This window comes from Chlamydotis macqueenii, chromosome 5 (assembly GCF_036417535.1).
Source record: "Chlamydotis macqueenii isolate bChlMac1 chromosome 5, bChlMac1.mat, whole genome shotgun sequence".
NCBI classification, from domain to species: domain Eukaryota; kingdom Metazoa; phylum Chordata; class Aves; order Otidiformes; family Otididae; genus Chlamydotis; species Chlamydotis macqueenii.
In genome coordinates, this window is record NC_141560.1 from 71745769 (window position 1) to 71759311 (window position 13543).

A 13543-nucleotide genomic window follows, 5' to 3' on the forward strand; every position below is an offset into this window, starting at 1 on the left:
TCGGGACCGGCACCTTCCCCAGCTCGGCGCTCCCGGCCCACCGGGGCGCGGCGGCGAGCGGGGGAACGCGAGGCTCCGGAGCCGCTCTTCACAACGGGCCGGGAGCCTCGGACCGCAGAGCTGCCAGCGGGCGCCGCCGCCGGCCTTCTGCCGCCGGTTCCAGCGCAGCGGACAGCAGGGAGGCGCCCGGCCCGGCCCTGCCCCGCCCGCCCCGGGCAGACACCCGGCCCGGGGACCGACGGCCGGCAGGGCCGCAGCGCCCACCGCCCCCCAGCCCGGCCCCGCCGCGCCCCCCGACCCGACCGTACCCTGCCTCCGCCGCTCCGCGGCCGCCGCCTCCCGGCCGCCGCCGCCCCGCCGCCGCCGCCGCAGCACGCAGAGCAGGCCCAGGCCGGCGCCCGCCGCCGCGCCCAGCGCCAGCCCCAGCCCCAGCCCCAGCGCCAGCCGGCCGGGCCCGGGCCGCGCCATGGCCCCCACGAGCCGCGGCCCCGCTCCGCCACCGTCCGGCGGCCGCTGCGGGCGGCGCGCGGGGGTGACGCGCCGAGAGGGGCGCCCTATGGGCTGCAGCCGCGTCAGCGCCGCGCGACCGAGGGGGCGGGCCCGGCGGTGGGGCGGGGCGTGCGGCGCGTCACGAGGCCGCGGGGGCGGCACCTGCGCCGTGTGCACGTGACTGAACCGGTGCCGGTACCGGGACCTGGGACTGAACCTGCACCTGTACCGGTACCTACAGCTGTACCTGCACCGGTACCGGGACCTGGGACTGCACCTGCACCTGTACCGGTACCTACAGCTGAACCTGCACCGGTACCGGGACCTGGGACTGCACCTGCACCTGTACCGGTACCTACAGCTGTACCTGCACCGGTACCGGGACCTGGGACTGCACCTGCACCTGTACCGGTACCTACAGCTGAACCTGCACCGGTACCGGGACCTGGGACTGCACCTGCACCTGTACCGGTACCTACAGCTGTACCTGCACCGGTACCGGTACCTACAGCTGTACCTGCACCGGTACCGGTACCTACAGCTGCACCTGCACCGGTACCGGGACCTGGGACTGCACCTGCACCTGTACCGGTACCTACAGCTGTACCTGCACCGGTACCGGGACCTGGGACTGCACCTGCACCTGTACCGGTACCTACAGCTGTACCTGTACCTGTACCGGTACCTACAGCTGTACCTGCACCGGTACCGGGACCTGGGACTGCACCTGCACCTGTACCGGTACCTACAGCTGTACCTGCACCGGTACCGGGACCTGGGACTGCACCTGCACCTGTACCGGTACCTACAGCTGTACCTGTACCTGTACCGGTACCTACAGCTGTACCTGCACCGGTACCGGGACCTGGGACTGCACCTGCACCTGTACCGGTACCTACAGCTGTACCTGCACCGGTACCGGGACCTGGGACTGCACCTGCACCTGTACCGGTACCTACAGCTGTACCTGCACCGGTACCGGGACCTGGGACTGCACCTGCACCTGTACCGGTACCTACAGCTGTACCTGCACCGGTACCGGGACCTGGGACTGCACCTGCACCTGTACCGGTACCTACAGCTGTACCTGCACCTGTACCGGTACCTACAGCTGTACCTGCACCGGTACCGGGACCTGGGACTGCACCTGCACCTGTACCGGTACCTACAGCTGTACCTGCACCGGTACCGGGACCTGGGACTGCACCTGCACCTGTACCGGTACCTACAGCTGTACCTGCACCTGTACCGGTACCTACAGCTGTACCTGCACCGGTACCGGTACCGGCACCGGCACCTGGGACTGCACCTGTACCGGTACCTACAGCTGTACTTGTACCTGTACTGGTACCTGGGACTGAACCTGCACCGGTACCTACAGCTGCACCTGTACCTGTACTGGTACCTGGGACTGAACCTGCACCGGTACCTACAGCTGTACCGGTACCGGCACCTGTGACTGAACCCGTACTGGTACCAGTACCTGGGACTGCACCCGTACCGGTACCAGTACCTGGGACTGCACCTGTACCGGTACCTACAGCTGTACCGGTACCGGCACCTGGGACTGCACCCGTACCTGTACCGGTACCTGGGACTGCACCTGCACCTGTACCGGTACCTACAGCTGTACCTGTACCGGTACCGGCACCTGGGACTGAACCTGTACTGGTACCTATGACTGAACCTGTACCTGTACCGGTACCTGGGACTGAACCTGTACCAGTACCAGTACCTACAGCTGTACCTGCACCTGTACCGGTACCTGTACCCGTACCCGTGACTGAACCAATACTCGTACCCAGGACTGAACCTGTGCCTGCACCTGTACCCGTGACTGAACCTGTGCTGGCACTGGTACCTGGGACTGAACCTGTACCTGTACTGGTACCCGTACCCATGACTGAACCTGTACCTGTACCTGGGACTGTACCTATATCTGTGACTGTACCTGCACCTGTACCCACAGCTGTACCTGTGACTGTACATTAACCTGTACCTACACCTATGCCTACACCTGTACCTGCACCCTGTACCTGAACCCACACCTACACCTACACCTACACCTGCACCTGCACCTGCAGCCCCGTCGCACCGGCGCAGCGGCCGTCACCCCCGGCACAGCGCGGCTGCGGCACCGCGCTTCCACCCGGTGCTGATGCTGTGGGGTGCCGGGCTTCGGTTCGGGTGGGACTGGGCCCCACACCCCAGCTGCCGCTGGCTGTTCACCACTGTCCCCTCCGACTGACGAGCGACAGGCACAGGGACAGGGCTGCGGTGACAGACGCCTGGCGCGGGCCGCGCGCGGCTCCTGCGGATATTAGAGATGATATCTGCGCCACACCGCGCCCAGCCTCGCCGCTGCTCCCGGCCGCGCTCAGTGAGAGTAATAAACACCAGCTTTCCAAAAGCCATCATTTCCGGAGAGAAGGGACGCTCTGTCCCCCCCGACACCAGCAGCAAACAGCCGCGCGCCAGAGGGTGCGTGGGTCTGAAACCCCCGCTGATCCGCCGCTCCGTCGTCGGCTTTTTGCCCCGGCACACGCCAGCCCCGCAAACGGGCCCCCCCGTGGCATCGGCGTCCTCGCTGCCCTCGTTACACCGCTGTGGGGTCGCTGCGGGCGCGGCGCGGTCCTCACGCCCCTTCCCGTTCCCTCGCGGATTCGCGTTCCCGGGGCTGCGGGCGGCGGCGGAGGGGGGTAAATCACCAACCAGCGGTGAAACCCCCGTGGTGCCAGAGCATCAGCCCCACGCCCTGGGTGAAATAAACCCGCACGTGGGCGGGGTTGCGATGTTTCCTTCCTCCGAATGCTTCACTTTCCCTGAAGCGACCTCGCGACTCGGTTTTACGGCCTGGCCCCGTCCGCTGGCGCCGGTGTCCGGCAGAGGTGGCCCCACGCTGCTGCACGGACCAGAGCTGCTCCAGAGGCAACCGGGAGCTGCGGAGCTCTGTTACCCGCAGCTCCGGGGGGAAAGTCTGTCCTTCTCCCAGGACGTGGCACGAAAATCATAAAAACGAGCCCACGGCTTCATCCCCCGGCGCAGGATGAGAGCCGGCAGCTTGCGAAGACCCAGCGCTGCGGATTCGCAGCTTCCTGAGAAACTGGGGACGCTGTTAAGAGGAAAGGCAGCGGCTTTTATCCGCACCAAACTGTCCCACACCCGGTGAGCCCCGGGGATGTGAACGCACCCCGAGGACGCTGCCCTGCGCCGGGTGCTGCGACCGGACCGCGATGGAACTGGGAACGTCCCGACCGGGAACGTCCCAACAGGGAACGTCCCAGCCTCCCCCCGGCCGGCTGGGGCTTTGGCGGCTGCCAGGAGCACGGGACAGTCGTACCAAAACCGGTGTTCGGGACAGCCCGAAGCTGCCGAGTGGCGCAGGGGGAGAGGAAAGTTGTGATCGCAGCGAGCGAGCCGTTTTGGTTGGAAATGGGCCCTGCGTAGGGCGAAGGAGGCAGGAACGGCCAAATCAGCATCCCGAGCCTTTTGGCTTTGCCCTCTCCGTCCCACAGTGAGCGCGCGGGGCGGTTCCCTCCCCGGTGCCACCCCCCAGAGCAGGGCTGCGTTGGAAATCGCTTGTCCCAGGACTGCTGGCACTAGGAATGCCTTTTTCTGGAGCAGCTGGAGGAAAGCGGCCGGCACCGTGGAGACACGCGCGCTGTGTTCCGCAGCTCGCTCTCGCAGCGCTGCAGGGCTGAGCGCTCGGGCTGCCTCCCACGTTTCGCTGTCTCACCGGGAAATCCAATACCGAAAGGTTCTGTGCAGGCTCTGTTCTCATTTTCCTCTTTTATTTTTTCTCCCCGCCAAGAGCGAGCGGCGTACGAGCCAGACCGGCCAGCGAGAGCCGGGCAGGCTGCCAGGCGGCGAGGGCCCCGGCTGGTTTCCCTGTAATTTGTGGACGGCCCGACGGGTCTGGATTCCGTAGCTGTGTGCTTTTCTGCGGCCAGCGGGACGGTGACCGCGGGAGCAGGCTGGCGGCGAGCCCGCCCGGTCGAGGTCCAAGAGGGTGGTGGGCTGGGGACTCCTGTGGAAATCAAACACGAGCCAGGGGAAACGCGCCCGGGCAGCATTTCCTTTGCGTTAATTGGGCAGAACAGGTGGAAGCGTGTTAATTTGGCACACCAGGAGCCAAAGGCCGGTTCACACCGGAAAATCAGAGCTTTGAGCAAACATTCGGGCTGTTCGGGCAGCGGGGACCTTGGGAGCACCCTCCTTGGGGTGGAAACGATCTAAGCGAGCTGCCGTTTCACCCACGGAGCGAGGTATCCCGCAGACAGCTCCGGATGAACGTGTCGGGATGCCTGGGGCACGTTTTAGGAGGATGGCACCGTCAGCCTCTCTTGGTTATTTTCCGTCGTGCCAAACCCAACTCGCGTGTTCACGGCGACGTTCGTAACAGGGGCGAGCGAGGGCTGGCTGTGCCGGCGCGTTCCTTCAGCCGGGCGCGCAGCAGCGGCCGTTGTCTCCTGCGCTGGCTGTCGGAGTTAATTAGTAACGAGGCAGCGAGGGACACCGGCCGGGTCAGGCGGGGGGGACGGGGCAGGGTGCAGCCCAGGATTATTAGCAAAATTAGGAATGGGTTACGGCTTGTTAATAGTTTCTGGCGAGCTGCATGGAAAGGTTTCTGCTCAGGGTTTGGGGCTCGGGAACTGTTTTCTGCTAGTTACGGCAATATTTGCTTCGCATAGAGTTTTTAAACTGCCAGGGTGGGCGCGGAGAGGGAGTTACCCCAGCAGCGCCGCAGGGAAGCACCTCCGTCTGTCCCGGTCTCAGGAACGGAGCCTCTGAAGGGACTGATACCCCCATGTTTCCAGATAAAAGCCCAGCAGCCCCTAGAACACCGGGCCTTTTTCCCAATCTGCGGGTTATGCCGAACACCCTGCTCCACGGGACGTTTGGGAAGGGCCCCGGGGGGGAACTGGGGATGCTCTGCTGGGAACAGGGCTCCCCACCTGCCTGGCTCCTGGTCTGTTGTCTCCCAGTCCTCATCTCCCTGTCCGTCATTTCCCGGTCCATCATTTCCCAGTCCTTCATCTCCCAGTCCATCACCTCCTGGTCCACCACCTCCTCTTCCATCATCTCCCAGTTCGTCATTTCCCTGTCCATCATCTCCCAGTCCATTGTCTCCTGGTCCATCACCTCCCAGTCCTCCATCTCCCTGTCCATCACCTCCTGCCCCGTCTCTCCCGTCCCCCCCACCCGCTGCCCGCCCCCTCCTCCTTAAGGGGGGACAGAGCCAAGACCCCCGCGGCCGTCGATGCCCTGCGGGGCTCCCCTCCTCCCGGGGTTACCGGTGGGGGCCGCCCCGCCGCTCGGGTTTCCCCTCCCCGCAAAGCCCCTCGACCCCTCCGATTCCCCCCCCCTCGCCGACGGGGCGGGCGGGCCGCTGGGGCCGCCCCCGGGCACGGCCCCCCGGGGCGGGGCGGTGCGGTGGCGGTGCGGGGCGGTGGCGGTGCGGGGCGGTGCGGTGGCGGAGGGGACGATGCCGTACATCCTCATCAGCACCCAGATCCGCATGGTGAGTCCCGGGGCGGGGGGGACCGGCGGGGACCCTGTGGGGCGGGGGGGGCCGCCCCGCGGTTTTGGGGGGAACCCCCGCGCCCGCACCACTGCCCTCGCACCTCCCCGCACCCCAGCCCCGGGCGCTGCGGGTGCTGGGCAGGATGGGGGCATCGGGGACCCCCCGCACCCCCACTCCCGCCCCCCTCAAACCCACTGGAACAGCCAGTCACTGAACTGGGGAAACTGGTCCCAGGGGCGTCAAAGAAGGGGGTGGCTGGGCACGTGTCCCCGCGGTGGGCTTGCCCGCTCCTGCGCGGCGGTTTTGCAGTGGGAGATGCAGCCGGAGCCCGGGAAGGGCACGGCTGGCAGCGGGGCTGCTGCGCGGGGACCGAGACCTGGCCCAGGAGCGCAGCCCGCGCTCCTCCCGTAAAAACAAAAAGGAAACGTGGCTTCCCGGTGATTGCGGCGTCCGCACCCCACAGAGCATCCGCCGCTGGCCCGGCACGTCCTGCGCAGCCGGCGAGAGCCGATAGCACGCATCTGCCTCGAGTTCTGTCCCTTTCCCAACGCAAAGGGGAGTATCCGTCTGACAGCCGAAGTGGGACAGTGCGGTTTTGCGTTGGGAAGGGGGCGGTGGCGGAAAAAGCGACTCAACAAGCTGGCAGGAGTTTGGCAAAAGACGCGGCCGCTGCCGTCGTCGGCGTCCCGTTAGGCACGCGTCTCAAACCGGCTGAGCGGTGAACTGAGACCGAGGGCGCGCGGGGATGCTGCGGCACCGAGGCTTCTGTTGGCAGCGGCACTTGTCACGGTCGAGTTGATGAAGTGACTGGGGACCGAGCCGTGGAGCACGCCGCGTGGCTGGGGTGCGTGGCGCTTTTGGGAACAGGGCGGGAGCAGCTTAGCACTTCCCCTCTGGAGACTTTGGAAACTCCGCTCTTCAGCAGGGCAGAGCCAACATTTCCAGCCTGAACCCTGGCATCGCGCCGTGGCTGGAAGCAGCCCGTCCTGGCCTAGCAGCCCAGCGCGGCCAGCCCCACGGGAGACGTGCCGTGGGAGGGAGTCCCTCCCTCCCACGGCACGTCTCCCGTGGGGCTGGCCGCGCTGGGCTGCGCAAGCAGTGGCGGGCAGAGAAGCCTCTTCCTCTGCTTCAGTTTCTGTCTTTTCCGGCGCTCCGGGCAGCGGCGGGTGCTGCGCGTCCACACTAAAACGCTTGATCTGTGGCGCTGCCCGAGCGCTTCTGCGCGGGCTCTGGCAGGCTCAGGAGTTACACGCCGTCTGTCTGCGCTGGTTTGTGGATGGGTGCTGCCAGCGAGGGATTTAGGGGTGTAGGGATTGCACCCTCTCCGCCGCATTCAGCCCTTACCCGGCGGCTTTCCCCAAACCGGCTACCGCAGCCCTCCCAGCCAGGCAGCAATTCCCGCGCAGCAATTCCCGGCTTTCTCTGCCGTCACTGCCCGGCCGCTTCGCTCCTGCGCTCACCGCGGGTCAAGGTGCAGTTCCAGGTCTGGCTGCGCCTGCTCCTGGGACCCAGGGCTCCACAGCGCGACGGCGGAGCACGCCTCCTGCGAACCTCCGCCCGAGGCGCAGGGACCCTCGGCCTGCTCCCGGGCTCCGTGGGGTGACAGAAGAGGCGGGGCAAAAAGGGTCTGGGGATGACTCTCCAAATATTTCTGAGGTTGTTTAGGGCTGAGCGGCCCTTTGTGTGTTACAAGGCATCGATGACGGCGTGATGGTCTGCAGCAGATGGGGGACAGCCCTCGCAGGAACGGTTTTCACCTGCAAACTTGTCACAAGCGGCGTGGAGGAGATTTAAAAGGAAACAGCTGCTCCAGCTGTTAAAATGGACTGGAGCTGCTGTTCCCAGGACTGCCCGGAGGGTGCAGGGGTCGGTTTCAGAGCATGGAGGGGCTTGGCACCCCCTCCCGCGCTGAGCTGGGTTGCGGGTTGCACAGCGGAGGCGTGCACGGTGGCTCTCCCGCTCTCCGAGTTCTGGACGGCGTTCCCGTCCGCGTTCGGCGGCTCCGCCAGCCTGGGTGCTGCAGGGCGGCTGGGTGCTGCTGTCCCTGGGCCCCGGCTGGCCCGGGGACGCTCATTTCGCGGCGAAACACTCAGCTGTGCTGGTTCTGCAGGGTGAGGCTGGGAGCAGCCCTCGTTGCTGTCCCGCAGACGTCCCAGCGGTGGGTCCCGGCGGATCAGAGCACCGTGAGGTGGCCCTCCCGGAGTAAAGCCACCGAGGTGCTGTCCTGGGACGGGCAGGCGGCTCACGGTCATTCCCCTCCCAGTAAAGCTCTTCCTGGAGCTGTGCTGGGGAGCGGGGAGGGGGCGGCCGCGCTGCCGGCCGTTGCTCACCCGCGCCGCTGCCTTTCCCCGCAGGAGGTCGGCCCCACCATGGTGGGAGACGAGCACTCGGATCCCAGCCTGATGAGCTTCCTGGGGGCCACGAAGAGGCACATGCTGGGTAACCACTTGTAAGTCCTCCTCCGCGACGTTTCGGGCTGTTATTTTCCCAAGGAAACCCGGAGCATTTTCACTCCCCGTGTTCACCATGGCCCCCTCCAGCTGCCCCTTTAGCCCCGGGACCAGTGTGACGCTGAAAGGGGACGTGTGTGTCCTTGCCCCTGCCCGTTAACGCTCACCCAAGGAAACACGGCCTGATATTTCATGGCGTTCGTTCTTTTTCCTTGCTCTGACCCCATTTTAGCCCCTGACCCCGTCCCCCCGCCTCCTTGCCCCTCGCACGCTGGGGATGTGCCTGGCTGGTACCTGAGGCGTGCCCTGGCCGAAATGAATGGGCACAGTCAGCGTTTGAACCTTTCTGCCTAACTTTATCTGCCCTCATCCCACCCTGAATCCCAAAACACAAACCTCCTCTGTCTGTTGGCAATTCCCCCCGGCTGCTCAGAAGCAGATGGTGCCCGTCCCAGCCTTGCGCTGGCCGTGCCCTTTTTCGGTGCCGCTGAGCCCCAGGGCTGGGGCTGCGGCCCATCGCGTCCTCCGGCTCCAAGCCACGAGCCTGCGCGGTCCCGAGCTGTGGGGATTTGACGCTTCTCCACGTCCCCGTCTCTCTCTGCCCACGCCGCCTTTGACGCCAGCCTTCATCAAAGTGCAGCTTGGAGATGCTACCAGCCTGTTCTTTACATCTTGGCCCACTTTTTTCCTCCTTTTCTCCCCACTTGATATCTCACTTCTTGTTTTTCTCCAGGGAAAAAAAAAACACACACAAAGCAAGACAAAACCCCAAATGCAAATTAAACCAGGAGAGGAGCAGTTAGATCTCTGCTCAGCGTGCCCACCCGCGCCGTGGTGCAGAGGAGGAGGAGGAGGAGGAGGAGGACCAGGCGTTAAACAGAAGGGGCCTCTCAGTCCCAGCACGTTCTCAAACTTCATTGCGGAGCTGGGAAAACCCAGCCTACTCTGTACCAGCCTGGCAGACATCGAGGTCTGCGTCCTCAAAGCCGGGATGGGGTGGGAGATTTTAAAGAAAGGATATTTAAAAAAAAAAAAAACACTGAAGCCCCCCGTTAAAGAGAAACCCTTCCAATGCAGACCGGGGCCACCGCCAGCCCCCGCGTCTGCGGGGCGCCCGAGCTCGGGCTCTCCCGTTGTTCATCTCCCTGCCGAACAGCTCGGGGTGGGTTTGCTGGGCTGAGCCGTCCCGCTGCTGTTCCCAACCCCGTGGGTGGCCGGGAATGCGGCAGCAGAGTCAGCTCCACGCCGCCCGCCACGCTGAGCCCGGAGCAGGCAGGGAGTTACGCAGTGAGGGAAGGGGACCGAGCCGGGGGAGGAGGCAGCGTTGTAAGGAACCGAGCGCCACATTTTGCCTGTTTGGGAGAGGGGATCCGAGCTGTCTGCGGGATCTCCCTGAAGGATTCACCACCCTTCTCCCCTCCCCGTGGCCCGGAGCGTTTTGAGGTCCCTCTTGCCCCACCTGCTTCTCGGTACGGCTAGCGTCGTACCCAGGGTAACTCCGCTGCGTCCCGCGGCACGTCTTCCCTGCGTGCGCTTGAGCAACAGCGGGCGGAGGAAAGAACCTGGCTGGAACGCGGCTGCTGGCAGCCGAGAGGCACGGCAGCGTGCCAGCGGGGTGAGCCCCGGCCCCCTCCGTGCCAAAAATCCCAGCCAGGGATGAGAGCTCCTGTGTTCGCACCGCGGCCGTGCAGGGTTTGCCACCCCCCGGGCTGCAAGGCTTCGTTAGCGGTGAGCCCGGCTACGGGGTGCCACAGATCTTGCCCTTCCCGTAGCACCGTGGGCCCCAAAACCTCAAACACGACCTGGAAGAGGTGGCCTGAGCAGTAGGGACCTGCTGGGGCACTGTCCAGAGGAAGCACTTAATCGCCTGCAATAAGGGAGAGCTCCCATCCTGTCAGGCCGCTCTGCGCTAGCGACTGCAATGGCACACCACTCCCTTCAGCCCGCTGCCGGCACGCGCTGCCGCTCCCCGGCAGAGGCAGAGCCCCGGCGGGCTTCTGGGCTCCAGCGGCGGGGAGCCGGACTCTGCCCCGGCCTGCGCGCTGCTGGTAGCCAGCGCGGGGCCGAGCGTCGGAAGCCTGACCCTCGGCTGCTGCCGAACCGGGGATTCTGCTGGGTCCGGCCGGGTGGCCGCACACGCGTGGGTGGCTGCCGGGCACCGTCCCCGGCCTCTGCCCTAATTACAAAGGCTACCAGCATGGTTTGGGCTGAGCTGAAAGCTGATGCCTCTGTCAAATCTGGGGAGTTGAGGTCTGAGGCACCTGCAAATGCTCTAGATTAGCTGCTCCGCAGGGCAAACCCCAGCGTGGAGGAGGCTAAAGGGCGGCTGGGCAGGCATCTCCAGGGGTTTGCACCATCACGAAACTGCTGTGTGTGGGGAGAGTCCTGCCCCGCTCGCTCCCACCCCCATGCGTGCTCAGCTGGGCTCACCTACTTAACCACATGCCAGTGCAGAAGTCCTCTTCCATCTCGGTGACTTTCTGCATTTTGCCGGGAGGAAAGGCTTTGCAGACGTTCCCAACCACCCCATCTGGATTCGGACCGGTTGCACACAGAGACAGCGGCATATCCGATACGCACAGCGTGCCATCTTTTGTTTCACTCAGTACGGGATTGTGTTCAGAGCCCTGGGCAACTCCGCTTCCCTCCTGCCTTTAGCTCAGCCACTCCGGTTTTTTAGGTTCCTACAAATAGCAAACAATCCCTGCCTCAGCTCCTTCCTCTGCATAATGGGAATAATATTTACCAGCTCCAGCATGTGAATCTGAAGGGTATGTGGCAAGGCTCTTGGAGAAAGCATGAAGTTCAAAGACACTTATAATAATACACATTATCTTTACAGCACATCTGTAATTACAGCAAAGTATAGTCTGCCTTGAGAAACTGAAAAAAAGCTTTCACATCTTGGTGTTAGTTTATGCTTAAAAAGTACGCTCCGCTCCATTAGTGTTTTGCAATCTTAGCAAGGGCAACTTTGGAAACACTTTGGGGTCTTTTTTATTGTTGTTAGTATGAAAATCAGGGCAGTCTTTGTGAAGGTGCCTGAACGAGAGCACCAGGGATGCTGCAGCCCATCATTAGCAGCTTATCTGGCACAGTGAGTCATCCAGGAGCTCAGCTATTGCGGAGCTTACCCCATCTGCGCCAATAAATCCTGCATCCAAACCGGCTGCCTGAAAGGAACAGCAGGGCTGCAAACCCAGCACCCGCCCTCTCAGCTCTGCTGCTGCCCCACCTCATCAGCCCATTCCGGCTCTGGATCGCGCTGCTCTTCCGCTCTGCAGCCGCTGCCGGTTTTCCGGACGGCGGGAGCAGTCTCGCAGCCCCCAGGCCTGCTGCGGAGCAGCCTCGGGGATGAGGCGAGGGAAGGCCAGCTGCTGCTCCAAACGCACGCGGCACCACAAACCGTACGGGAGTAAAGGCCGGACGAAGATCCCAGGTGTCAGTTCCCAGACATCCACAGTGTGCCACTGCTGGGAACTGCCGGGGCGGAGAGGAGCCCGTGCTCCACCTCACTGGCAGCTCTCCTCAGGACTGGCGACTTCTGGCTCTTCAAAGGCTTCAGACTTGGCTGAAGGCAGCGGTTTTTTTCCCATCTCCAAATTTCAAGCACAGGCTCCCCAAAACACCCAACTTACAGATAGGCAAAGTATTGGGCTTTTGTTCCTTAGAAACACCTGAATCATTCTTCCCTGCTTTGCCGAGATTATCCCTCTTTTTCCACGGATCCCCTGCTGCGAATACTCCCGAACCGTCTCAGCTGCTGCTTCAGCCCAGTTAACCCAGCAGCACGTGGCTTTGGACAGCCGGGCCCCGAACCCCTTTCGGTTTAACACGAGCCCCCCGTGTTGGACAGGCTCTCTCCTCGGTTTGGTAGCTGTTTGGCCTTCCCCACCTGGTTAACCGAGGCACCGCATCACGCAGCCTGCCAGATGCGGTCACTGCAGTGTCTTCCGTGGGTTCAGCAGCAAGGCAGAGTCACGTCCCCAAGGAAATTCTTGTCTCTTACTTCTCCACCTCTTATTTCTTCTCCTCTTTCCTGCTTGCAGCTGGGAGTACTACGTGAATGACGCGCCACGGGTAGTCTTGAACAAGCTGGAGAGCTGCGGTTACCGGGTGGTGAGCATGACCGGCGTGGGCCAGACGCTGGTGTGGTGCCTCCACAAGGAATAGCGAGGAAGACTCCTGCGTTCCTCCTAGACAGGACCCTGCTGGGGACCACCCCACGCAGGCCCGACAGCAAATGTTTCCCCTTAATTCCTTTCTGTCCCAGACTCCAGGCACCCGGGCACGGGGGGAGGAGCGGTGCAGAGGCAAAACTTGACCCAGCGGAACTTGCCCTCCCTGCGGTTTCACAAGACCGGGGGGGAGGAAGGCATGCCCAGTCCAGAGGAAATCAGGCACAGAGAACAGATGGCTCCATCTCTGCACTCAGCTGAACGACAGCCTGGCAAATACCACCTTTCTCTATTTTCATCATCTCCTGTTTAGCATGCACTGGGGGAGGCTCAAACACCAGACTGTTGCCTGCTCCTCAGGGCCGCCCCAGAGAGGTACGTGCTGGGCCGTGAGAGGTCAGGGCATGCCTTCTCCCGGGCCGCGGGGGCAGGGAGGGGAGCCAGGCACCGAGGGCAACTCTCTCGTCCCTGAAACCTGAGCAGGAACGGCTGAGCTCCTCGTTGAGAATGCCCTCACGTGGCAGCGCAGCCGGTTTCTCTCCCCCATGGGTCTGTGGCTAGCAGCACCACCAGACTTCCAGCCCCCAGAAGTGCCGCTCAAGCATAATGCGCTGTTCCCAAAACAGCCTTGGAGCAGCGCAGAAAGGTCTGCAAACACCGCGGGTACGGGCTCTGTGATCTCACAGCAGCAGTTACACTGCTGGATGGTTTGGGACTGTGTAATCAATCCTGCTGGAGGGTAACACCAATAAAACACTTCTCTGAAGAGACCAATGTCTTTCTGTGGGTTGTTGTAAACAGTAGTTGCCAAAGCCTTCTGGATCCACAGCTCCTCAACAAGCTTTCAGGAATTAAAAGAAGCTCCAAGGTTTGGTGTTCTGATGGCACCTCTCACACCCTGT

General features: G+C 63.4%; 2 protein-coding genes across 2 annotated transcripts in view; one reads left to right on the forward strand and one right to left on the reverse strand.

The window, feature by feature from the left end:
* Positions 1 to 474, reverse strand: part of RMDN3 (regulator of microtubule dynamics 3) — a 30555-nt gene extending 30081 nt beyond the window's left edge. The window contains exon 1 of the mRNA XM_086749646.1: positions 309 to 474. Coding sequence (XP_086605772.1) covers positions 309 to 468 — 160 coding nt within the window. The 5' untranslated portion in view covers positions 469 to 474. The remainder of the gene's footprint in view (positions 1 to 308) is intronic.
* Positions 475 to 5925: 5451 nt separating this feature from the next.
* On the forward strand, positions 5926 to 13234 carry GCHFR (GTP cyclohydrolase I feedback regulator). Its single transcript, XM_086749933.1, has 3 exons — positions 5926 to 6010; positions 8368 to 8462; positions 12513 to 13234. The coding sequence occupies exons 1-3, from the start codon at positions 5975 to 5977 to the stop codon at positions 12634 to 12636; spliced, it is 255 nt and encodes an 84-aa protein (XP_086606059.1). The 5' UTR covers positions 5926 to 5974; the 3' UTR covers positions 12637 to 13234.
* Positions 13235 to 13543: the final 309 nt, after the last annotated feature.

Excerpts from the sequence above, each read along its gene's own strand:
- GCHFR (XM_086749933.1), top strand. The coding sequence starts at position 5,975 with ATGCCGTACATCCTCATCAGCACCCAGATCCGCATG. Across the intron at positions 6,011-8,367 it reads TCAGCACCCAGATCCGCATG|GAGGTCGGCCCCACCATGGT; the intron begins GTGAGTCCCGGG and ends CTTTCCCCGCAG. Across the intron at positions 8,463-12,512 it reads CACATGCTGGGTAACCACTT|CTGGGAGTACTACGTGAATG; the intron begins GTAAGTCCTCCT and ends TCCTGCTTGCAG.